Source organism: Gavia stellata, chromosome 11 (genome assembly GCF_030936135.1).
Source record: "Gavia stellata isolate bGavSte3 chromosome 11, bGavSte3.hap2, whole genome shotgun sequence".
In the NCBI taxonomy this organism is placed as follows: Eukaryota; Metazoa; Chordata; class Aves; order Gaviiformes; family Gaviidae; genus Gavia; species Gavia stellata.
Window position 1 is genome coordinate 15,911,750 of NC_082604.1, and position 24,679 is coordinate 15,936,428.

At 52.9% G+C, this 24,679-nt stretch overlaps 2 protein-coding genes across 2 annotated transcripts; one reads left to right on the top strand and one right to left on the bottom strand.

Moving 5' to 3' along the window:
* Nucleotides 1–1,674: 1,674 nt before the first annotated feature.
* On the bottom strand, nucleotides 1,675–2,763 carry FAM43A (family with sequence similarity 43 member A). The gene has a single exon (XM_059822813.1). The coding sequence runs from the start codon at nucleotides 2,761–2,763 to the stop codon at nucleotides 1,675–1,677; it is 1,089 nt and encodes a 362-aa protein (XP_059678796.1).
* Nucleotides 2,764–11,848: 9,085 nt separating this feature from the next.
* LSG1 (large 60S subunit nuclear export GTPase 1) lies at nucleotides 11,849–24,237 on the top strand. Its single transcript, XM_059822690.1, has 14 exons — nucleotides 11,849–11,929; nucleotides 12,040–12,157; nucleotides 12,508–12,628; nucleotides 13,205–13,291; nucleotides 14,169–14,255; nucleotides 16,365–16,425; nucleotides 17,146–17,322; nucleotides 18,576–18,986; nucleotides 19,289–19,390; nucleotides 20,192–20,335; nucleotides 20,650–20,773; nucleotides 21,416–21,495; nucleotides 22,158–22,331; nucleotides 23,688–24,237. The coding sequence occupies exons 1-14, from the start codon at nucleotides 11,849–11,851 to the stop codon at nucleotides 23,865–23,867; spliced, it is 1,947 nt and encodes a 648-aa protein (XP_059678673.1). The 3' UTR covers nucleotides 23,868–24,237.
* Nucleotides 24,238–24,679: the final 442 nt, after the last annotated feature.

Sequence of the window (24,679 nt, forward strand, 5' to 3'; positions counted from 1 at the left end):
AATCTGCTTTAATGAGCTCTTTGCAAGTTCGGAGGCTGGCTCCTTGCACAGGGAGCGTGGCCTGGCCCGGGCAGCTGGTTGGGCTTTTCATTGACATTCCTGCAACTTGCCCGATTGCAGCACAGGCACAGTGGAAAACATTTAGACATCAGAAATGCCAGATTAATTATCTCATAATTGATACCTCCACTTGGGGACAAATGAAACCGGAAACATCTCTACTGCCCTGGGAGCCTGCCACTTACAAACAGATTTACAGCTAAAAATACCGCAGCAGTCCCGTGGCTCATCAACTTTGCTGCTTACCCTGGGTGAGGTTATGAAATTGTCTCGGGCTGGCGCTGCAAGCGGCGAGGGATCATCTGCAGTGGCGGCACCCAACTGCAAACCCCGCGAAGGCTGCGCGGTGCTGCCAGCGCCCACGAGCGCGCTGCCAGGCAAGGGGCAGCTCACCCCGCATAAGCCCCACGGCAGCCTCAGAACTGCGCAGTTACGTTTCTCGAGCCTATGATCCAGCCGGAGAGCCCCAACACGAGGCTTCTTGCACATTCCTGCCCGTCGTTAGAGGCTGCAGAGAGAAAACCTCACCCCTGTGTCTTATAATGTAAGAGACCTTAAGTGCCTGGCGCAGTTTCCCCGCAGTGCAAGATTTCCAGCCGGCTCAGGAATCCCGCTCCGTGCTTGCGAGGGCCTTTCTGTGCGGTGCCCTCCTGCAGCTACAACACATCCCAAGGGATCTCTCCCCCCCACCTCCTCACAGGAACGCACACACAGAGCGGCCAAATCGCCACAGCGACCCCAGTTTCTTTTAAATTACTCTCATCTTTATTTTCTTCACGTATGTGCAAACAGAGGAAATCACAATGGTGGTGTTCTTAAAAATAACAAAATGTATTTGCATACATTTCCCTATGTACAGGTGAACAGCCACAAGGAGAGTCGTCTTTTGCACAGCAAAAGATCTAGAGCATTGAGACCGGGGACAGGACCGGGGCCCAAAAAAAGGGTCTAACTTAATAATAATAAAAAAAAAAATCACAACAGTGCAAACCTCTCGGACACGACAGCACGATGGAGTGACTTTAATGGAGAAAACGGCGGGGGGGCCCTCTCGGATGTGAGATTTCTGACTGTAAACAAGGCGCAACACCTCCCTCCCGCCGCCCTCCCCGGGGAAAGCTATTCCAGGAATTTGGCAGATATTCAAGGGCTGAGCCGGAGGTAAACAGCCCGCGGCCGCCTCCCCTCCTCGGGCCACGGTGGGCTGGGGCCCGGCTCCGGCGGCCACCGGCACCGGGAAAGGCGGCCGCTCCCCGGGATGCTGCGGGATGCGGTGGCGCCGCGGGGAACCAGGGCGCCCGGAGGGGCCCCGGTGCACTCCCGGAGGGACCGTGCACGCCCACAGAGGACCCGGTGCGCCCCGGGGGGGCCCGTGCGCTCCCGGAGGGGACCCGGTGCGCCCCGGCGGGGCCCTGCACTCCCGGAGGGACCGTGCGCTCCCGGAGGGGGCGGAGGGGACCCGAAGCGCCCCGGCGGCGCCGTGCACTGCCGGAGGGGCGGTGCGCTCCCGGAGCGGCCGCCGTGCGCCCCGGCGGGGCCGTGCACGCCCGGAAGGGACCGTGCGCTGCCGGCGGGGCCGCGGCGGCGCCGTGCACGCCCGGCGCGGCCGAGCGCTCAGCCGGTCTCGGGGTCGCCGGGGGGCGGCTGCTCGGCGCCGTTGCAGGGCGGGGCGGCGCCGTCCGGGCCGTTGCTCTCCAGGGAGGACTCGCTGCCCGTGCTCTCGCCGGAGAGCAGCCGGCGGACGCGGAGGTCGGCGCGCAGCGAGCGCAGGTCGTTGCCCAGGCTGAGCTCGCCCAGGTCGCGGAGGAGCTGGCCCAGCTCCGGGCCCTCGCCGCGGCCGGCGCCGGCGCGCAGCAGCTCGCCCTCGGGCTCGCCCAGCGCCTCCAGGATGTCCTCGCAGTCGCAGTGCATGGCCCGCTCCTCCTGCTCCTCGCCCAACAGGTCCTCCGTGATGGAGCCCAGCTTGGGCGCGCTGCGGCTCCGCTCCACCGGCGGCTTGTAGCAGCACTGCCCGTTGAGCAGCTTGCGCAGCGGCACCAGCGGGATGCTCTGCTCGCCCACCAGCTGCTGCTGCTGGTGCCGCGCGTCGTCCCGCTTCTTCAGCCGGCGGAACTCGGCCAGCGCCGTGGCCGAGGTCTGGTAGAGCAGCAGGGCCATGGCCTTCGCCTTCTCGGGCTTGGAGACCAGCACGGCGTGGCAGCGCAGCATCACCGCCTTGTGCTTCAGCTCGTGGCGGTAGATCCAGGCGAAGACGCGCGGCAGACGCGGGTCGGCCACGCAGTAGGTGACCCGGTGCAGCAGGTAGAGGTGGCCGGGCCGGCGCAGCCCCTTGTCCTCGGCGTGGGCCATGCGGATGCCCTGCGCGCTGATGGTCAGCTTCATCTTGGTGCCCTGCCGGCCCGCCTCGCTCTTGCTCCAGATCTTGCAGACGGCCAGGTCGGTGCAGCCCTCGCCCTTGGACTGGATGGTGGTGGCGTTGCCCAGGTAGAGCACGGTGTACGTGGGGTCCTCGCTGGTCACGCGGAATTTCCGCCGCTTGGAGCGGAACATGCTGCCCACGCGGTGCAGGGCGCTCTCGGGGCAGGCGCGGGCCAGCGAGGTGAGCGCCGAGTAGTGCACGCTCACCGCGTACCCCTTGGGCTTGCTCTGCCGCCGCGCCTCGCCCGCCACCAGCTCCACCTTGCTCCGCTTCCAGGGCAGCATCGCCCCGCGGAGCCGCGGCTAGGCGCCGCGCCGACGGCTCCGGCCGCGGGGGGGCATGCCACGGCGGCGGCGGCTGGGCTGCCCGCCCGCCTCACATCCTTGCGGGCGGCGGGCCGCCGCGGCCGTAGATATAGGCGGGCGCCGGCGCTCCGCGGGCGCGGAGAGGGGAGGCCCCGCGCACCGAGGGCGGAGCGCCCGCTGCCCGCGGCCCGCCGAGCCGGCGGCGCGCTGCTCGCCGCCCGCCCGCCGCCGCCGCTCTGCGCCGCCCGCCGCGGCGCCCCGGCCCCGGCCCCGGCCCCGGCCCCGCCGCGCCGTGGGGCGGGCAGGGGGCGGGCACGGGGCGGCGCCAGCCCGGCCGGGCGGCCCCCCCCGCTCCCCGCTCCCCCCGGCCCGCGGAGCGTCCCCGCGGAGCGCGGCCCCCAGCGGGGGCGCCGGCCGCTGCCGCCCCGGCCGTGGGCGCGGGGGAGCGGGGCGCGGCGGGGATCCGGCCCGCGATGCGCCCCCCCCCGCGGCGTCGCGCCCCGCCCCGCCTGCCGCCCGGCCCGCTCCGCACGGCGCGGCCCGCCCTGGGTGCTCACGCGAGAGCCGTCCCCACGACCACGCGTGGAGGGTGGGTGCCACAGCGGCGGCGGGGAGGATGGAGAGGGCAGCCGGGGCGGGGGGGGGGGGGGAACCGGGAACTCAGAACCTCCCAAACTGACGAAAACCCCAAGGCCGCTGCAGGGCCCGGTGCTCGGGGAGTCCCCGCACCGGGGAGAACCCAAACCCCAGCAGCCTTCCTGGCCAGGGTGTGCCGTGCAGGAGCCCCACTCTTGCGACATAATCTTCCCTTTGATTTGGTTAGTCCGGCTCTGAGAGCTGAAGGGCCTGCAGCGAATAAAAGCTATTATGTATGAGTAATGCTTTGCTCTTTATTTATACACAGCAGCCGAATAACAAGAAGCTGTCTTGTAATTTCTTGCTGGGGTTGCTCAAATACAGTCATAGACATAATGAGGGCTTTGGGAAGTTGGTCTGTGTGTCGTTGCTATAGCTTCTCGTGTCGTGTATCATATCCTCTTCCAGAAAGAATAGGAATTCCACGGTTGCAGAGAACGGCACTTCGTCAGGCTTTGAATAAACGCTTGACAAAAGGTGAGCAGTACTTACTCGTGCAGTAAAATATGTAAACATCCGCTTAAATTATTTGACAAATAATTTCTAGAGTTTGGATCAATTAAAACAAACCTGTATATTGTTATCATTATTATCATCATTATTATTATTACATTATGCCATCTAGCAGATTACTTGGGAACTGCAAGTAACCACAGTGACCGGCGTCGAATTATTAAAAGCACTTGCCCATTTGCTTACATTTCAAAAATACCCCCTCACTGGAGGGCAGCGTCGTCAACGCCGTCCCCTGAGGCTGCTCAGCCACAGCTGGTACTGGGGACTCTGACCGCATCTATGGTTTCCAGAGGCCGGTGGTGGGTGTGGAGCTGTAAGACACTGCGTTTCCTGTCTTCGGCAGCTCTAGCGCAGCACTTTCACAGCCTTAGGAAGGCTGTTGCTGGCCCTGAGAAGTGAACGTGTTAATGCTCCAGTTTTCCTATGGGAAAACTGCAGTCGGAGAGCTGCACGGGCCAGGCACACACCGGTCAGCACACATGAGCCCTTGCACGGCCGGGGCAAGCTGGCTGGACCCCTTGATGTAAAGCCCAGCGCCCACTGAGATGCTCATCTGGGCTTAGCACCTTGCTGAACCGAGCCCTCTGCCTCTTAGCAAAGTTCTGCTGGGACTCCGTGGGAGGGCAGGCGAGGGGCTGAGGTCTGCCCCAGCCGGCGGTGCCAAGCAGCAGCCCGCCCCAGCTGGGGGGTCCCTGCTTTTGGCCCTGGCTGGCCTAATGCAGACTGGGTGCTGGGCACCCACTGGGAGCCCCCAACAGCACTGTCAGTGTGGTGGGCAGGAGGGGTTATGTGTTGTGCTGTAGCCCACTGCAGAACAGTTCCTGCCAGCCTGCAGGACCATTCCGCTGCGTAGCGGGGAGAGAAAGGCTTTGGTTTGTACTGCTAATTCATTTCATCTCCAGAAGCATCCAATGTGCTTTTTTTTTGTCTTCTTTGTCTTGCAAGGTGAAAACAGAAGATGCTGCTGTGCACGTAAAATAAATCCAACGGCTTAGGGTGACATGTGACACCCACATGTGATGTGGCACTTCCATGGTGCCCACAGAGCTGCCTTCTCCCCTCGAGGTGTCCTGCTGAACCACTGTGCTGAGAGCCTGCAGCTCCCAGCTCACACCCCCAGACCCACGCCTGCCCCGTGCTCAGCGGCTGCCACCTCCCTGAACGGTGCCTGTGACCTGCAAGGCTGAGAGCAGCCCCGGTTGCTCCTCTGAGACATGTGGACACAGCACTCTCTCCGTGGGAGCAGGACTTGCCTTGCCAAAGCCCTGTCTGCCTCTGGCTGTGGGCAGATGAGCCTGTCCTGGGTCTCACGCTGCTGGCTCTGCAGGCAGGTGTTTGCTCCGAGTGGGATGGAGCGGGCAAGGAGCCCCCGCAACGCCTCCCTGCGGCGCTGCCTCCAGAGGGAGGTTAGTGGCGGGGGGTCTGGCACTGGTGCATAGAGACTTGTGAGAATTACTCCCACAGAGCTGTTTGCAGAGCCATGCTGGCAGGTGCCTCTGTCACCCCAATTAAAGTAACCCATGTTCAGGAATGAAGACCTTAAATTTTCATAGCATGGCTCGCACAGGCTGCTGAGCCCCGTGTCTCTCTGGCAGCCCTGGGGCATACCTGTCTGCACCTCCAGCAGCATGTAAGGTGAGGACAAGCTCCACTCCCCTTGCCCTCCCCACCACCTCCCCAGCCCCCAAGTCAGCAACACTTCCATTTCTGCATTGTTTTCTTGGGGCAGAGGTTCCCTTATCAGCCCCTCAGAGACCCGCTGGGGGCTCCAGGTGGTGGCTGGGGAACAGCAGCACCCCCAACATAGCTGCCTATGGGCCAGCTGGAAGTGCAGCTGCTGGGAAGGTGTCTTGTGGTTACAGCCCTGCTTGAGGATGGAAACTGTCTCAGCTCAGTTCCTCGCTGTGCTTGCTCACCAGCTGGTGTGCCAGAGACCGTTGCAGCCTTCCTTGCTTCATTAATGGGCCCAATTAGCTTCAGGACTATCTCTTTCCTGCTGCGTGACAGCTGCTTCAGTTCTGGCATGGAGAACCACCGCATGCTTCGGCAATAGAAGACCACATTGCAAATCGTGGTGGCCTGTGATGGCAATTCCCAAATGAAGTGCTGGCCCTTCCCGTGCTGGGCTGAGGAGCTGTGCTGCAGTGTTTGGGTGAAGTCTGGCAGCAGGGAGCAGCCTGGTTAAGCTTGGGGCACCTGTCCTAAGTGTGGGGCTATTCCTGTGACGTTGGATGTCTGTATTTCACTGCCAGGGGGAGAACCTGAGGCATAATGAGAGGGGAGCCTGCCCTGTGGGACCAGGCCATGCTGCCTGGTTCCCAGGGAGCACGAGGCTCCTTCCCTGCCTGCGAAGCCTGCAGCACCCGTGCTCTGTAGGGCATGCATGCTGGGGGCTTATCTGCTCAGCCCTGTAGCCTGGGGGAAGCACAGCAGCCTGCTCCCTATTTATGCAATACCCCAGCAGGTACCGAGCATCACCCGCCTGCATGCGCCCGCCTGGAGAGCTTGTGTGAGGCGTGGGAAAGTCTGTAAGATACCATCTCTCCCCCGCAGCCCAGCCTGCCCTGCGCCGGCAGCATGGTGAGCGCTGCACTTGGCCCTTGGCAGACCCCCCTCCCTGCCCCACTCCATCCTCCTCCTCCCCTGGCCGCTCCGGTCTGCGCTGGAGCCCATGGTTGCACCCCACCATGAGCCCGTAGGCTCTGGGGTGCACGCTGCCCTGCTGGGGCGCAGGCAGGTGGGCAGCTGCCCACCGCCTCCATTGGAGGGGGGTGCCAGGCTGCCCATGCTGGCTGCCCTGCTGCGGCACGGGGAAGATGCCAGGGCCTGCCCGATGGGAGAGGGTAAAACCCTGCAGAGAGCAGCCCTGCTTCAGGGATGGCTTTTGTGCCCAGCAGCTGGAAGCGGAGCTGATGCGGGTCTCTGGTTGGGGAGAGTAGCGAGAGAAGGTGCTGGGAAAAGTTGGTATGAGAAGACCAAAATAATTCATGGGAATGTATTGATTTTGTCAGCATATGAAAACATCCCAGGCTTTCTCCTCTCAGAAAGCAACAGAGCTCTGTTGCTACCATAGCAGCTGAAGTGACACAGTCAAAGCGAAACATTTCAAACCGGCATTTCAGTATTTTCCAAAACAAAGTATTTCAGAAGCATTGTAACTATGCTAAACGTCAAAGTTTCGACTCTTTGTTACAAACCGGGACAAAGGAAATGCCGAACTGTCAGGATTTTCCATGAAACGGAAAGGCTGAGTGGCACCCAGGCCATCAATGGGGGCAAGCGGGGTGCCATGGCCCCCAGCCCCGCCGGCCATCGTCCAGGTCTCACCCGCAGTGGCTGCAGATGGCTGCCTGCTGCTGGGAGCTGGGGCAGCCTAAGGCAGGTTGGCAGAACAGGGGACAGCATCCCCTGCTCAGGGAGAAGCGTCCTTAACAGCCCTTAATGGATGCGTCATGCTGCCCCTGCTGCCCCCCTGCCTCCCCGAAAGGGAGCAGCACCCCATCCTGCAGGCAGCCTGCCCCAGCGGGGCTCCACGGGTCAGTGCTGGGGACACGGGCGATGCCAGGGTGGTGTGAGGACTGCAGGGGGTCCATGCGGCGACGGCCCTGGAAACGCCTGGGTGCACCGAGGGCGATGCCGGTGCAGCTCGGGGTGCCATAGCCCGGGGGCAGCCCTGGGGCCAGGACTGTGCTGCTCGGCAGGGCCATGGCGGTAGCGGCACACCTCCACCGCGGTTGTTTTTCAGCCACCGAGGGCGGCACACCCCGCTTCCTGCACAGGCGGCCCTGGCGCTTCCTGCGCCCGCAGCTATAACTAGAAGGGCAGCCAGCGGCCAGGGGTGCAGAGCCCTCCCTCAGGGGTCACGGCACCCTCGGGGGGGGCTCGCCAGGCCAGTGGGGCCATGCCGGGCACCCATCCTCCTGCCGTGCTGCCAGCCAAAGGGGACAGAGGTGGTGCTGGGGCAGCATCCTCTGCTCGATGCCCCATCCTGGGGGCTGCCACCATGGGACCATCCCTGCTCATGTGGAGTGGGAGCTGGTGCAGGCAGCGGCGGGCAGCGGGGATGAGACTGCACAGGCAGAGCTGGCATGCCGGGAGCTGGAGAAATCCCCTACCGGCTTCCCGCCCTGTGCTTTGCGCCTTCAAAGATGCAGGCAGCTCTCTCTAATTAACCTTCCCACACCCTGCCAGGCGGGGAGGCAATTTTATCTTCATAGGGCTGGTGGAAGAAGTGGAGTCTAAAAAACTCGCCCGAGGGCCCCAGCGGGGTCAGTGCCTTCTCCGGGCTCAGCCTCGGCCAGGCAGCCCTGCTTCAGAACCTCCCCGGGGTGCTGCTCTTCCTAGTGAGGACCAAGACCTTCACCAAAAGATGGGGGAGCTTTCGGCGCAGGCTCCCCCTTTTCCTACAGTGCTGGCATGCTCCTGAGTACAGCTGGAAAGAAGGGGATTCAAGCAGCTGCAGTTGTGCACAGAGCAAAATTGTCTGGGTGTTCTTGCAGGGGTGCTTGGGGGGGGCGTTTCTTAATGGGTCTGCTTGTCAGGCTGAGGCTGGCAGTACCACTGAATCAAGCATTGTGAGCCTACATGAATAATGAATAGCCGTCACATGAATATTTTAGAGACACAATCCTGAGATCTCCCAGTGCTGCCTTAGAGGAAAATGGAGGAAAAATTGTCCAGAAAGAACAATGTTTCCTTCAGGCAAAAATGCACTGGTGTCGTTGGCTTTTGAAAAAGAGCTGTGGCTGCTACATAATTCTCAGGATTTGCATCAAAAACTGGAGCAGTGGTTTGGCTCCAAGGCACAAGAAGTTGGGAGGGAAGCCAGACCTTTTGATACAAGTTGATGATTACAGAGCACTGGAAGGACACCAGATTTTGCTTCATCTTTGCAATGGTTTTGCAAGAAAGTCCCAAAGCCATGGCCACCCTCCAAAGGGCCGGCAGTGCTCGGCACTCAGTTAACACACTTCAAAGGCGCGACGAGAGGTTCAGTGATGCACAGGGGGTGCTTGCTCTCCTGGGACAGCATTGCGCTCCCGCCCGAGCACTGCTGTCGAAGAGCTGAGTTATAAAAACAAGGCCCAGCAGCAAAAATCGTGTTCATTTTGCATGCCATGGTAGCTGCTGCATCGTATGGGAGCGGCCTGCAAATCAAGGTTTATTGGACTTTGCAGCAGGACGCCTCTCTCCTCCATGCTCTCCTTGGCTGTCTGCGCTCTTGGCATGCACACGCAGGTGCCAAGCTACCTCTGTACAGCTCTTGTGACAGCATCTCTTCCTTGGTGGCCCTTGTCACTGTGTGCGATTAATCCACGCATAAATGTCTTCTAGGAGAAGCAGGTTGTTGTTGTTTAGGTAAAACCAGAAGAAGCCTATCTTGCTCAGATAGGCACAGCAGAGCAATAGGAGTGGGATGAGAAACACTGCAATTAGAAACAGGCAGTTAAGACTCTAGCCAAGACTCTGATGCCTCTGTCACTCGGATCACCTAATCTGTATCTCCTTCAGCATTGATCTGCTCAAAGCAATCCTCACTGTGCTGCTGGTATCAGCAGACAGAAATAATTCCTTAGTGTTTATGAAGCACCCAGAAATTTATCTGTTGCAAGAATGGGGGCAATTTGGGCATTTCTTCAGCAGCTCCTACGAAGGTGGCAGAAAATATCTGCAGTGACTGTCCCTGGACCCCTTCAGTCTGGGAATGGGGAATGGTGTGGGAAGAAAGGGCAACGTGTGGGAAAAACATCCCAGTCAAAAGGCACAGATCTTGGCTCTTCAGGTTACCCTCAAACCTCACTGCCCCCAGGATGCACAGAGGGTTGCAGGCGGTGAAGCATGCCTGAGCCTCCTTTTCCCACCGCGCCAGCACTTCTGCCCATCCCCGAGTGTCTCTGCTTCCAGTTCATGCCACCGGTCGTGGCTGCCCGTGTCCCATGGAGGGCCATCCAGCTCTGCGCTCCGTGCCGGTGGCTGTATCACCAGCCAAGGACCCTGACAGTGCCGAGGCTGCGCTGCCAGGGCTGCGCCGATGGGATTATTAAAGCGTTTTGCCCCTGGTTGGGCAGCCTGGGAACGGCATCGCGCGTGCCTCGGCTGTGGGGTTAGAAACGGTGCCGGACCCAAGGCGTGGGGAAAAGGCCGGGCTGGCTGGCTGCTTTGGTTGATGATTATGCAGTGTAGAAGGAAGGTAACTTTTAACTGAAGTACAAAAGAAATACAATAATGAGCACTTATATTACTGCCTCAGTGCTCACATAAAGACCTGAGATGGTTTTATTAAAGATGACTTGATTAAAAATGAATTTACTAAATCACTGCATGCTGTCTGCAGCCCACCAGCCTTCCACTGAAGCACCTTGCATAAATGAAAAGGAGAATGCTGAGTCCCCTTTCATCTGTCTTATTTGCCTTTAGGAAGCAAAGGAGGGGCCGGGGCGGGCCAGGCTGGCAGTGGTGGCAGAGCCTGGGATGAGCATGGCAAGTGTCCAGATGTACTCGGGAAATTTATGCCATACGGTTGATGGCTTTGAAAAAGAGAAGAAAGGAAGAACTGCGTCTTCCTAATGAGTGTTTATCATGGGGAGGCATCACATAGTGCTGAGCGTGAGAAAAGACCACTCCTGCCTATGGGGTTTTGCACGCTGCCGTGCTGCTGGCAGCCAGCACCTGAAGTTAAGCTTTGTCTGCCTGTGTAGGCAGCGCCTGTGTTTTCCAGGGATTAGCTGGGTTATTCTCCGGTTACAACTGATACACATTACAGAGTTATAGTCAAAAATGCCTGGCCTTAACCCAACACCCATAAAGGAGAAATGGTTCATAAATCAGTTCACTGTGCAAGAACAGGTCGAGCTGTTTATTAATTTAACCTTCTCTCCCATCTTGACCCGGACTGTCCGCAACGGCTGCTGCCAAAACCCCTTTGATGGTTCCCTGGCTGGGCGGGCAACGTCCTCCGTCCTGCAGATACGCCCAGGCTCTGGCTAGATTTTGGGAGCTGCCTGACAGCACACCTTCCACCGCCGCACCCAGGGTCCCTCTTTGTCACCGTCGTTCCTCGAACGCACTATTTGCTGGGTTGGGATGATGGAGACCGGGGACGGGGATCCTGCACGGGGCTGGGCCTGTCACAGGGCGCAGGGGCAACCTCGGCGGCGGGAGCTGGCGGCTTCCCCCGGAGGGACGCGCAAAACCCCTGCCCCCATCGCCGGCTGCCGGGACGGGGTTCCGCACGCCTCGCTGCCGGCGCTGTTTGCTTCCCAGCGATAGCATCTGCGCCAGGCCCAACCGGCGAGTGGAACCGGCCCCCGCAGCCGCCGGCGCTGCCGTGGGCTCTGCTGGGGCTCGCGGCCCTGCGCGTCCCCCCTCTGGCGGGGCCTCCCGCGGCGGCACAGGCCTCGGGGCGTTGCGTTTAGGCCTGCCCCGGGTTTTGTTAGTGCTGCGTGTCAACGATGGGGCTGGTGGCTGCGGTGGGAGTGAGAGGTTTAGAGCGGGGTCTGGGCAGGGGAGCGTCGGAGAGGCGTCTGTCCGTGCTAAGCGCCGTGGGGGTGGACGCATGGACGGGGAGGGCGGTGTGGGGAGGGAGGGAGCGATGGACGGACGGACGGGCAGCGAAGCTTGCGGATGTGTGGCGGGCGGACGGTCCGTGAGCGCATGGAGCGATGGGGAAGGCGGCCGGACGCCGACAGCCCCGCGGCGGCCGGTCACGGGGGGCGGTCACGGGGCGGGGGGGGGGGGGCGGCGGTGGCGGTGCCGTGGCGCCGCCCGGTGGCGGGCGCGGGGAGCGCGGGGCCGCCCCGGAACCCGCCTGCCCGGAACGCTGCTCCGCGGGCGGCGGGGCGCGGCGGAGGAACCCGGGCGGCGCCGCGGGAGCGGGGCGGTCGCCCCCGCCCCTTCCGGCTCCGGCGGCGGCATGGGCAAGAAGCGGGGCGGGGGGCTGGGCCGCTGCCTGCAGCGGCAGCGCGGCCTGGAGCGCCGCGGCACCTCCTCATGGGTAGGGTGCGCGGGCCGGGGCCGGGGCCGAGGGCGGCGGGAGGCCGAGGGCGGCGGGAGGCCGGGGCGGCCCGAGGCCGGGCTGACGGCGGCGGCGTCTTGTCCCGGCAGCTGCACGCCAGCGAGGTGGGTGGCGAGCGTGGCCCGGAGCTGCGGTCGGCGCCCGAGCAGAGCCCGCTGGAGGAGTTCCTGGCCACGGCCGAGCTGGCCGGCACCCGCTTCGCGGCCGGTGAGGGGCCGGGACGGATCCTGGGCTGCGGCTGGGCCTGGGGAGGGGCCCAGTGCCGGGCGGGGGGGGACGACTTTGGGGCCGGGGGGGAGATCCAGGGGCTGGGGAGGGGGTCCCGGGGCTGGGGACCCGGGTGGGGGGGCCAGGACCGGTGCTAGAATGGGGAGTGGGTGTGGGTCTGGGGTTGGCAATGGGGTTGGCCGGGTGGGGAACCAGGGGACAGGAGATGGGGTCCTGAGCCAGGGCTGGGGGTCAGCAGGAATGGCCTGCCAGGGCAGGGGCCGGCAGAGCTGGTGACAGGCAGGGATGAGGACAGCTGGCTTTGGATGGCTCTCTCTCCCTTCCTGCAGAGCGTCTCAATATTCAGATCGTGTCTGGCCAGAGCCGCACGGGCCTGCTCACAGCCCAGGAGGCCCAACATGTCCGGCAGCTGCATGAGGAGAACCAGCAGTTCTTGCGTATCCCACGGAGGTGAGTCCTGTAGGGCCAGGCCTGCATCCCCTCTGCTGAGTGGGCTCAGTCCCTTGGTGGCTGCAAGCCTGAGGACAGCCCTCTGCTTTGTCAATACCCTGTTTTTGGGGAAGCCACTACCATGCCTGCATGAGCTTGCTGTAACCTGCAGCACAGGTGTCTGCCTGCCATGTGGGTGCTGCCAGCCCCAGGCTATCTGTCCTGATTGTGTGGGTTTCCTGCTCAAAGCGTGGCACTGCTGGAACTGGTGCATCCGGACCATCTAGTAAGCCTTTCTAGAGCTCTGTGCGTGGCGGACAGAAAGAGGAATCCCCCATATTAAATGCTCTGCAAATCTTGGCTTTGTGAGATTTAGTGTGCATAGAATAGTGTTTTCTCAGCCAGTGGCGTTTAGAAGGAACAAGGAAAAAAGGCATACTTAAAGCTGCTGAAAACATGTGCGTACATGTCTGAACTGTAACCATCTCAGTGTAGCTGCATGTGTTGTGCCTGTGTTCTTTGTGGATGTTAACTGCAGTAATGTAACGGGTCTAACTGCTACTTCAGACCACTCACTCCAAAATGTGCTTGTTACAGGCCACATTGGGATCGGACAACCCGTGCGGAGGACTTGAAGCAAGCTGAGAGGGAGAGCTTTCTCGAATGGAGGCGACAGCTTGCCCAGTTGAGTATGCCACTTGTGTCTGGTTAAGTAGCTGGTGGCATCTGGAGACACAGGAAGCAGTGGGGTGTATTTGTCCTTGCTGGACCAGTAAAATTAATATCTTGTTAGTAGCTCCCTGTACTTGTTCTGGAAGGGTAGACATCCCAGCCACAGTCCAGACATGTGTTTGTGGTGAGCTGTGCAAAGCTGTCTTGCATGTGCATGTTCTTGTACTGTTTACAGTTAAAATTTCTTGGGATGGAGTCTGATGTTGTGCTTTAGCCTGTGAAGTGGAGGAGTGGTGAATGTGTCTTCTAAGAGCAACAGTGCTGTTCTGAATAGAGTGCAGTGCTGCCTGGGTACAGCAGCTTGTGCTGGTTTGGTGCTGCCTCTGCTTACCTGGAGAGCTAGGTGGTATCTGCACACACCCTGCAAACCCACGCTTGCCCTGAGTAAAGTCATTCAAGGTGGTGGTAACAGCAAACCAAGGGTTGTATAGAGCCATTTCAGGTACCATCCCTAAATTTGTTATTTTTTTTCAGGTGGTACTCAATTAACTAATAACTGCTGGCATTTGGGATAACTTCTCTGGCTTATTATTGTGGCTCTAAAACTTCATGGGCAGACTTTTAATGAGTGTTTGCTCTTTCCATCATTTACCACTTCTCCATTGGCATGACCAGGAGCCATTGTGTCACTGCTGAATCAGTGCCACTGACACCAGTTTACCCAGGCACTTGATCTATTTGCAAAACTAGCAGAAATAGTACCTACTATATGAGCTTGATTTGATAGCTGTCTCTGAAACTAAAGCCTCCTGGATCTAAGGAAGAACTGGCGGTGTGCTTATTGCTTGACATGGGCCAAATATTATGTCTTTTCTCTGTTTTGCCTTAGCCTTGAGGAAGAAAAAAAGTTAATTCTAACCCCATTTGAACGAAACTTGGAATTTTGGCGTCAGCTTTGGAGAGTCATTGAAAGAAGGTAAAGTTATATCACTATCCGCTTTTCAAAAGTAGTTTAATGTGTTTTCCTGAATTGAAGCTTTTGAGTCGAGCCTCAAGTGTCTGAGCACAGGAAAAGCGATTACAGTTAGTTATGTTTTATCTCAAGCACTGAAGTGGTTGTGTTTTGAAGTGATCAAAATGTGATGTGAAGAAGGGTAGCTGCTTAGTGGTGCATGCTAGCTCTCAGCACTGCCATTCTGCAGGTGGTTTGCTGCGAGTCTCTGATGATTCTTCAGATGTTGCTGCTCTTGGCCTCTTCCAGTAACTCTGTGTGGGAGGCCTCTTTTGAGAATGCGTCTTTGAGGTCTTTTGCCAAGATTAACCATTTCCCCTCTTTCTCAACCACACAATCGCAACCTGACGTTCAGGGACAGGAGGCAAGGGTGATCAACTAAGTAACATTGGGAAAGAAAGAGCCTCTTGGTCCTTGGCCTCTTGCCATGCAGAGAAATTGCAGCAGTGCACAAAAGACAACAGCCTGTCATATCACAGAAATAGCTTTGTTTGCTTTGCTGAGCTGTAATACAATAGGAGTGGTATCTGCTACGGTAATCTAACTGGGGCATTTAATTTCACTAGTAATTAAGTTTGAGATCATCTCATCTGATTTTCCTAAAATTGAAAAATACTTCATCAGTGAGGTCATGGTGAGGTGGTCCTTTCACAGAAGTGGCTTTGTACTGGGTGCTGCTGGGACTTTGGCCAGGAGAGAGCTGGGTCCAGAGCATCTGCTATAGTGTATCATGATGTGCAGTGTGAGTGTATTGTGTGTTTTGAGGTGGCTGGAATGTGTTATTAAGGCCTTCCTGCCCTTGTTGGAGCTTTTTGTTTCACATAGAGTGAAGATGCTGTCTTGGAATTGAACAGGAAAGTCGTCCAGTCCCTTACCTTGCCAGATAATTTGATCTGTTGTCAGCCTTTTCTTGTGTTTGCTTCAAACTAGCTCCCAGTAGTGTGATTCAGTAACTTCTCTGTATCCCATTCCAGTACCGTGGTGTCAGCTTTCTCTCGTATTGATCTTTGAATTTCTGTAACTGTTCAGTACCTCTTTGTACCCATGTGGCTTATTAAATCCATCCCTTGGGGGTTTTATTCATTTTTTTAATTTTTTTTTTTTTTAATATGTAACCAACTGCCTAGTGAGGCTTGAAATTCTTCCTGTCCTGAGTTAACAGAAATCCTTGTCAAACAAATAGAATCAGTATGTAGCAACCAATATTTTAAATTACCTGCCTGGGGAAGTTCTAGTGGAAGAGGCTGTAGTTAAATCTTCCCTCTCCTTTTGAAAAAAGAAACACGGATGCCTCAGGTATCTTAAGTCAGTGCATCTAATTTGTGTGTAGAATTGATGAGTCTTGCTCACATATGTGGTGGCAACCTGCTGTCTTGATTTGGAAGATGTTTCCTAAAAGCACACATGCAAGGCCTTGCTTGCATGGGGGCGCAACATATTTTATTGGAGTCTAATTCTTTCACTGTTCTGTGCTTTGTGGGATAAGAAGAACACAAAATACATTTTGGAGATGCCCGACAGCAAATGCTTGGTATTTGTAAGTCATTTGTGGGAGACTTTGTACATCTTGCTCGATGCAAAGGGGACAACAGTGTTCCAGAATATCTTGCTGTGTAGGAAAACCACCTCTTCTTCCTCTCTGTAGCCACTCTGCTGCAGTTTGGGGATGAGAATAGACAAAAATAAAGTTATGTTATCACAGTTTTAAGTAACATTCTAAAGGATAGAATATCACTACTGTTGTTCTTGCCTGCTGAGTGTTTCTGACGGGTAGATGGATTGGCGAAACTCGCATGCTTCCTTTTCCCCTTGCCGGCTGTTCAGGAGAATTAGCCAAGTGAGGCAAAAGTACTGTACAGCAGTACTGGCTTGTAGCATAAGCATGGTTCTGTTGGGGCATGTGGGATGCTGAGAAGCTTTGTTAATTCAGTAAAGGTAGTTAATGGGATAATACAGCTAAAACCATTAGAATTCTAAGCAAAACCTAAAAGCAAGTGATGTGCTGTGCCTTGCTGCTTTCTTTGAGGCAAGGTGAGAAAGAGTACTTGATGGGGCTTTCTTTTATTTTTGCAGTGATATTGTAGTCCAGATAGTAGATGCTAGAAACCCCCTTCTGTTTAGATGCCAAGATCTGGTAAGTAAACCACTTTCTTGAGTGTTGTCTTCATTTTATTTCTTAGAGTTTTTATGATTTATATTTTGTTTAACACATTCAGCCACCTTGAAGCTGTTCTGCTGTTGTGCCTAACTGGATATCTTATTTATTTATGCAAGTATTCTGGCATCAAATTATTTTTCTTCAATGTTTTTTGATATTTCACGCAGTGTTGTGGATTTAGAGGCAGTTCTATAGATGTTATATTGCAGATATTTTATTGCTCCTCATTACCCACTAAAGTGTCTGCACTGAAAGGAATTGTTCTGTTTAAAAGCATAGTGGAATAAAAATGGGTGAGGATTACTGTGCTGAAAGCGAAGGATCAAGAATTACTGAAGTGACAGTTTTGTAATGATAGACTATAGAACACTGTGCATCAGTGAGGTACGAAATTGCTCAAATAGTTAATCTTAGGGGTTCCTGCTGTGAGTTGCTCATCAATATCTTGTCCTAGCTCTACACAGACAAGGTGTTCGCACACGTGGCCAGAAACAACTTGTATTGCAGTAGTTGCATGTTCCAAATTGTTCTTGTAGCTGTCTGCTAAACACCAGTTCCATCTAGCCCAGGGGACAGTAAGCTTAGCTACACTCATGTGGCCTGGATGGGGTAACTTGTCTTGCTGCTCTTGTATCACCTTGTGGGGAGGAGTCGTCCAAACCAGAGTATAACTGATCCTTCTCTTGTTTTCTTCAGGAAAGTTATGTTAAGGAAGTCAGCAATGACAAGGAGAACATGATCCTGATAAACAAAGCAGATCTGCTGAGTGAAGAGCAGCGGGCTGCTTGGGCACAGTTCTTTGAGAAAGAGGGCGTTAAGGTGGTGTTCTGGTCAGCTTTGGCAGAGTGCAAACGGCTATCTGGAGAAGGAAAGGTACTGTAGATGACCAGTTCCAACTGGACATGTGCTGGCTGCCTCTGATAACTTGCTTTGTAGTTATGCTCGTGATACACCTGAGCACCTTTCTAGGAAAGGCACAGTCCTTGTCTCAAAGAAGGATTATTCTAAGGACCTATGTGGCTCTAAACCAGCATTTTAATGATGGATTTAGAGACAAAAGTGAGGAGAGTAAAATGGTGAATGAAGTAGTATGCTGTTCGGTCACTGTTCATAGCGCTTTGGATTTCTCATTCAAGGTTAATGACATGATAAATAATACTGAACTAGAATGTAAATTTGTTCCTTAAGGCTACTGATGAATAGTTACAGAAACAGCCCTTGTAGATCTGTTTGCAAACTCTTAACTCATTGACAGAATTGGAATCCTTTCCAAGAGGGATGCTGTGAGGGATGTGGTTATCTGTATAGAGGATTTTTCTTTCCTGGGAGAGGAGGTGTTTCTTAGACAACCTAAAGTATGCGAGAGCCTTTCTTTGCCCAGTGGAACAAACTGTGCTGCTGCCCCAAGTTATGTGTTATCAACAGATGCCACTTCCAGGTTTTACTGGGTTCATCTGTCACAGCCATCGTTATTCAGCTATGGAATATCCCATATCTCCTTCCAAAAAACACCCAGTCTGTTTAGCTGGTTTACAGTCCTTGGATAAAATGTTTTTACAGATTGATTTAAAAGTAAGACTGAAAGTGTTAGTTATGTTTTTCTTTTTTGGAAAGAAAGGTCAAAATACTATTGTTATGAAAAGGTCTGTCTTTTTGATCGTGAACTGTTTGTGAGGAAGAAATGTAAAGAGTTGGACTGAAAACAAGACAGCTTGAAATTATTGTAATGAAATATTTAGACCTGAAACAAAATGGCTTTATTCTGAACATTTTTAAAAACTTACGTTCATTCCTATTACTAGGAACAGTTGATAATTAAAAAAAAAAAAAAATGCTGGGTGCTGCTGCTGTGTGTAAGGATACTGTGGGTGTGCACGCATTTGGAATTGTGCTTCTGGAGAGAAACCTCTCATGACTTCACAGTGAAGCTAACAATCCCTCTTGGAATACTTTCTCCTAAAACGGGCTAGTTGTTTCTACATCCTACTTAAGGCCCCTAAAAAACCTGTGTGATGTAAGCCAGGGATCCGGCTGATGAAAACAGTTGACTGCGCTGCAGCAACTGCAGTCAGCAGCTGCACTTAGTGTTGTCTTTATGTTTCATCTATGAAATACTGTTCACACAGGAACTAGACACTGAAGATGCGGCGGAGGACCGTACTGATTCTGAGGATGAAAGCTCCAGTCAAGAAGACGACACAGCACAAGATAGCGCAGAAAGCACATCCACAGGCAATGCTTTGCAAACTGTAAATCAAGTTCTGGTTAGTGATGATGACAGTAGTGATGAGTATGAAGACTGTGAAGATGATGAAGAGGAGTCCTGGCAAACCTGTTCTGAAGATGAAGGCGAGGGCAAAGTAAATGCTATTGCCCCAGAGAGGATGGATAGCAGGACTGATGGGGCTGTAGTGCAGGAGCAGAACAGGAACGTCAGGAACTTCAGCCATCTGGTACAGAGAAATGAGCTGTTGGAGATATTCAAAACCATGCACAATGGACCAAGGGTGAAGGATGGGGAAGTAAATGTTGGGCTGGTGAGTTGGACTTGTGCTTAAATGGAACTTGCTTAATGTAAATTTTAATTCAGTATGCATTCCATGGGAAAAATTCATCCTGTAGCCTGGCTTTCTATGAGGGTGAAAAACTAGCAAGCACAAACCACTGAAGGTTTTGTGCAAAGATTAATTCTGAAGTTCCTGGAGCTCAGTGTTCCCCACTGCTTGCCTTAATTTTTTTAGTACCTTTTTTTGAAGTACTTTTGTGGCAGAGTTCTGCCAGTCTTCTGGCATCGCCCTGCCCAATATCACTGTTACCGTTCCACTTCTTTGTCATCTAGGTGGGTTACCCTAATGTTGGCAAAAGTTCGACCATTAACACAATCCTTGGAAATAAGAAGGTGTCAGTGTCTGCTACACCAGGCCGTACGAAACACTTTCAGGTATTGCTAACAAAGAGTGTTGATTTTCCCCCCACCCCTGACTTCCAGTGGAAGAGAGCTTCATTATGAACTAGTTGGCAACCACGTGGACTCACTGAGAACTCTGTTTTGCCAACCTGAACTCTGCCCAGCAGAGTTCAGGTTGGAGAGGGGGGGTTGATGTATATAATTTTGGAACTTTAGTTCTTGCTTCCAAACCCTTGCTACAGTTTGAGAGTCACTCATGAGAGCTGCCGTACAGTGGGAGATACTTTCCATCTCCTGATTTTATTTAGGTAGCTTGGCCCTTCTTTTTTTGATACCAGTTATGAGGAGAGAACCTCTGAAAATTGAGTACTCCTCTGAATAGCTTAAGGTCAAGCTTTCAGACTGTCCTTCTTTTCCATAGTTGTTGCTGTGAATAAGTCTAATTATGCTGCTGTTTTCATATTGATCAAGCTCTTAATTTTGAGGTGGCAACTCCAGTGCTGTAATGAGCAGTGTGGGATTTCAAAAGGTCCAACACAGTTAAAGGTTTCTGGAGTGATTTCTCCTCTCCCATCAGATTGGAGAGCTGAAGATCTTGCTGCCCCCATCCGGACACCTTATTTATGAACCTTGGAAGTGCTGCTGTCTTCCACATCAGATTTCCTTAATTCACTGGCTGGGGCCAGCAGGAGAGATGTGTCTGTTAGTAGAATTTCTGCTTATTCTCATCTGCATCCTTGTTTCATCTATGCATTTGATTTTTTTGTTGTTGTTCATTTTTCGTCCATGGACACTGGCTTGCCTTGGTGAATTCATTGGTTATTTATTGTGTAGACCCTGTATGTGGAGCCTGGTCTGTGCCTCTGTGATTGCCCTGGTCTGGTGATGCCATCTTTCATCTCTACCAAGGCAGAAATGATTTGTTCTGGAATTCTGCCTATAGACCAGATGAGGGACCATGTGCCCCCTATTTCTCTAATATCCTTTGCGTGGTGTTTGTGAGGGTGTCTGCGAGTGTTGGATCTGGACTGTGCAATGTAGCATGTTCCAGCCCGGCTAGGGGCATGCGTGCTTATGCGTTGAGGGTGGTGGGGACACACTTTGGAAAAAACAGCCCTGCTGTGTTGGTCTTTCTCCATCTTATTTCAAGTTTATCCTACTGCCAGACTTGTATTGTTTTTCTGGTTTGCAGCAAAATCCAAAAGTTGTTCTTAATGTGTGCTCTTGGAGTGACTAGGGCAAGATTACTTGTGTAGCCGAAAATCACCAGGTGGTTTCCTTCACTAGCTTACGTTTGCCAGCATATCCCACGAAACATTTTGGAAGCAACCTATGGAATAAATATCATAAGGCCAAGGGAAGATGAGGATCCAGATCGAAAGCCAACAGCTGAAGAGCTGCTAACAGCATACGGACGTGAGTGATGATCCCTTTAAAACCTGTTGCCTATGCTGTGTGCATGGTCCTGAACACGGCCTTAGGAGAACTTTTTAAAGTTAGGCCCAACTCAGGTTTGTCATGCATTGAACCTCCACATTAGGACTTGCCCTCCTCTCAGGAAGGGCCTTTGTTAACAGCTAATCTCATGTGTGTGTTGCAGTGGTGCTTTGCCAGTTTTGTCCGACAGATGTAGTGGTTGTGTTGAGGATGTTGGTGAAATGCCCTGCCAGTCTGTGAAGTGTGGTGCTCTCATCCTTTTAGATACCTCCCATCAACTGTGTCTTGAATTAGACTTTGAAGAATGCAGTGAAGGTTTATCATCTCCCTCGTCTGATTCTCTGATGCAGTTAATCTTCTCTGGCCTTAAAACAAAAATAAAAAAACAAATCTCTGGTGGTAGGCAGATGTCAGCTCTCATGATTCTTTTCAGGTTAGGATGCTTCTGCAGTCCCTTTAAAATCAGCAATGTTCCCTTTTTTCACTGCTTTTCCCAACAGAAGCCTCTTTCTAAGGGAGTTTTTTTGAGAAAGGATACAAACGTGCAATTAGGCAGCAGAGAAGAATCTATTGAATCTCTTGTTGTACTGACACAGAATGTACTTTGCATTTGCCTTCCAGATATGAGAGGCTTTATGACAGCTCATGGACAGCCAGACCAGCCGAGATCAGCTCGATATGTGTTAAAAGACTATGTCAGTGTGAGTGCTTCCTATGTCTGGGTTTTCTTTCCTTCTAGGAGGTGAATTGAAGGTTTCACTGGAGCATGAAGGAGCACAATAAAGTGAATTCTGTTTCTCTGGATAAAATCACCGTCTATCAAAATACTCTTTAGATTGGGCAAGTGTTATGTTTTAGAAGAATAAATGGAATTTCTCAAGCTGCTTAATCTTAAAAAGCTGATTGCTTAAAAATATGATGCTAATTAAATAAATTATCATATCTCTAAAACAGGCAGCAGATATTCAAGAAACGAACCCATATTTTATAGTTGGACCAGTATTTGGCACTAAGGACTGTAGTTCTGAGTGTTGTAATACTGCGTGCTTCTACAGCACCTCTCGGCAACTTGTTGTTGAGTATTTCTTATAGGATCCTCCAGTAGTCCTGAGAGTTTTGCACTGTATTGTTTGCAGCTGGACACTGCAGCTGGAAATGGTGCTTTGAAGTGGAACAGTACTTTAACTTAGAAGTCAAACCAGTTGTTGCCTGGGAGGAGAAATAAAGTGTACTAATAGTTAGTCTGCCAGTGTGAGCCCCTGGACTTCCGGGACCCTTCTTAGGTTTGGAGTTCTTTTCTTTCCTCTCTGTGTCTCTCTCTCTGAGGTTTTTTGGTAATAACTGTATCCTATTGCTTTCAAAGGGGAAGCTGTTGTATTGCCATCCACCTCCTGGCATTGACCCAAATGATTTTCAGCACCAGCATCAAAGATGCCCAGAGAGCAGAACTGTGCAGGCCAGTGAACAGGTGAAGCCTGAGAAGAATACCAAAGCAAAACAAATTGAAAATGTGGTGGACAAAACATTTTTCCACCAGGTAAATTCCAAAGAAAATGTATTCTAGGAGTTTTTACTGCAGCACTTGTGTGGCATAGTTACTGGAAAAAATAGCTTTGAGGATGGAGGGATGCTGGGTTGAGTTAATGGTGTTGGATGCTATGGGATCTGCATGTAATTTCTACCCAAGAGCTGTCCTTTTTATTATCTCATAAATCACTGGAATGTCATAGGTGACTGAAGGATAGCTAATGAGGTGTGCATAGTTGATTTTTAAAAGGTCAACAGGGTGACCCTTGTCATTATGGGCCTAACATCAATCTTCAGCAAACAGGAGAGTGACTAGGAAGAAAGACAAGGAAGGAGGGTGGTGTGACACAGCAGCTGACCAGGAACATGGTTTTGGACTAACAGGTCCTTCGATGTAACTTTGCTTTCTTGAGATGATGTATTTAGGGAATGTGGTTACGTTTCTTTAAGACAACTGATTTAGTACTACATGGTTGTTTTGACTCAGAACCTGAAATTAGATGAAAAGAACACAAACTGATTTAAAATCTAATTGAGAAATCTCAAAATCAAGTGGAAACTGGGAATTTTTCTTAACTTGTATGCTTCTTGTTAGGTCCCACAGGGATCTGTGTTGCCCCTACACTACTGAAAAATTTATTAATGACTTGTAGTGAAATGTCAAATCTGTAACTAATTAAGTCTGCATACCTGACAAAGATCAGAACAGGGTGTTTAGCAGTGAAGAGGATGGGTCATAGATAGCATGACCTGTTCTGTTTGATTAGCTGGATATGAACAGTATTTGTTTCAGCACAGATAAAGATAGTCATGCATTTTGAAAACAAGAACTCAGGCTCTCTTCAAAAAACAGTGAGCTGTTTTGGAAAACTACGACCTGAAAAGAATTTTTGGGATTACCAGACTCTTCCTCTGGCTGCCCAAAGTGCTGGCACGAGCTGTGAGCCCCGGCAGTGCTACCCACGCTCCAGACTTCAGCAAGTTATTTTAGTCTCTGGCTTTCACAGACAACAGATTTATTTGCAAAGACAGTTTGTTGTGTGCAAAGCAGAGACTGTGAGAATCAGTCCTAGTGCCACAGCTAATGTCTGTCAGAGCTCAATGTCTCGTCAGCGCTCTGCCTTTGCTTGCAGTGGTAGATGCTGAGGTCCTGGCACAGCAAGGCATGGCTGCAGACAGAACTGGAGAGTGCTGGCAGGCTGTGACTCAGCTGTGTGACGTGACCTTTCCTGCAGCTCTGGAGCTGAGGACTGAGCAGATCTTGATGGGTTTGAGCTTGCCTGTGTCTGCTTTTATTAACATATCACAGTTCCTCGTGGTTAAATATCTTCTTATCGGTCACTGGTGATTATATCTCATCTTCCAGGAGAACGTTCGCGCCCTGATGAAAGGGGTCCGAGCTGCAATGGGATACCGGCCTGGCAGTGGCCTCGTGCCTGTGACTACGTCCAATCCTGGGAATGTAGTAGGAAAGCCCTGGAAAAAACATGGAAACAGGAACAAGAAAGAGAAAATTCGCAGGATCACTAAGCACCTGGAGGCTTAGCTGTGGCACTGTATCTGGCCTTTCCAGGGCAGGGACTGCACTGTCCTGCAGGCTTGAACTGGGGGCGGGGGGGAAGGGTAAGTGGGCACCACTAGCTCACCTGGGAGCTCCGTGCTATGGATTGGCCTGGGCAGGGGATAAGAGTGGGCTCTGATAGTTGGAGCTCATCCCTGCTGAGAACAAAAGAGACGTGGCCGTTCGTGTTATCTGGAAGCCAGCCCAGATGTTTGAGTGCTGCTGAAACGTCCTTTCAATGGGAGCAGATGGAGCCATGTGGGACTGTTTTTTCCTTCCATAAAGGATGTATTTTATAGCTGTTGAGATCAAAGCAAGCCCTGTAAAACTGACTAAAATCTTTAAACATCACTCATTGAGATTCAACTGTTTATTACATTTTGAGACGCTATTACTCATCTCCTTTTTTTTTTTAAAGCTCGTTTGTTGATTTGACAGAATACGTTAGTGTGTTGAAAATGAGGTTAAAGGATCTTTGTTGCCCTCTTCCTTCTCTGCTATATCTGCCCTATTCTGTAGAATCCGGTACTGAAGCCACTCCCTGTCTCCCAGCTTAAGGCAGAGCAGAGCATGGCATATGTGCAAGGCAAATGCTGCTTTTCTGTCCTTCACACTGAGCTGGTATCAGTTGTGACTTCTGATGGTATTTGAAAACAGCTCTGTGTGACTGGCCAAAAATCTGGTGCTAATTTGTCCTTAAATATAGTTGAGATTTTACTTCCTATATGGTGTCATATTCTGTCTCACTGACCTGTTAGGCATTGACCTAGTTGCCAAAGTGTCATAATAGCAGATTT

Excerpts from the sequence above, each read along its gene's own strand:
- FAM43A (XM_059822813.1), bottom strand. The coding sequence starts at position 2,763 with ATGCTGCCCTGGAAGCGGAGCAAGGTGGAGCTGGTGGCGGGCGAGGCG.
- LSG1 (XM_059822690.1), top strand. The coding sequence starts at position 11,849 with ATGGGCAAGAAGCGGGGCGGGGGGCTGGGCCGCTGCCTGCAGCGGCAG. Across the intron at positions 14,256-16,364 it reads TGGAGAGTCATTGAAAGAAG|TGATATTGTAGTCCAGATAG; the intron begins GTAAAGTTATAT and ends TTATTTTTGCAG. Across the intron at positions 18,987-19,288 it reads GGGAAGTAAATGTTGGGCTG|GTGGGTTACCCTAATGTTGG; the intron begins GTGAGTTGGACT and ends TTTGTCATCTAG.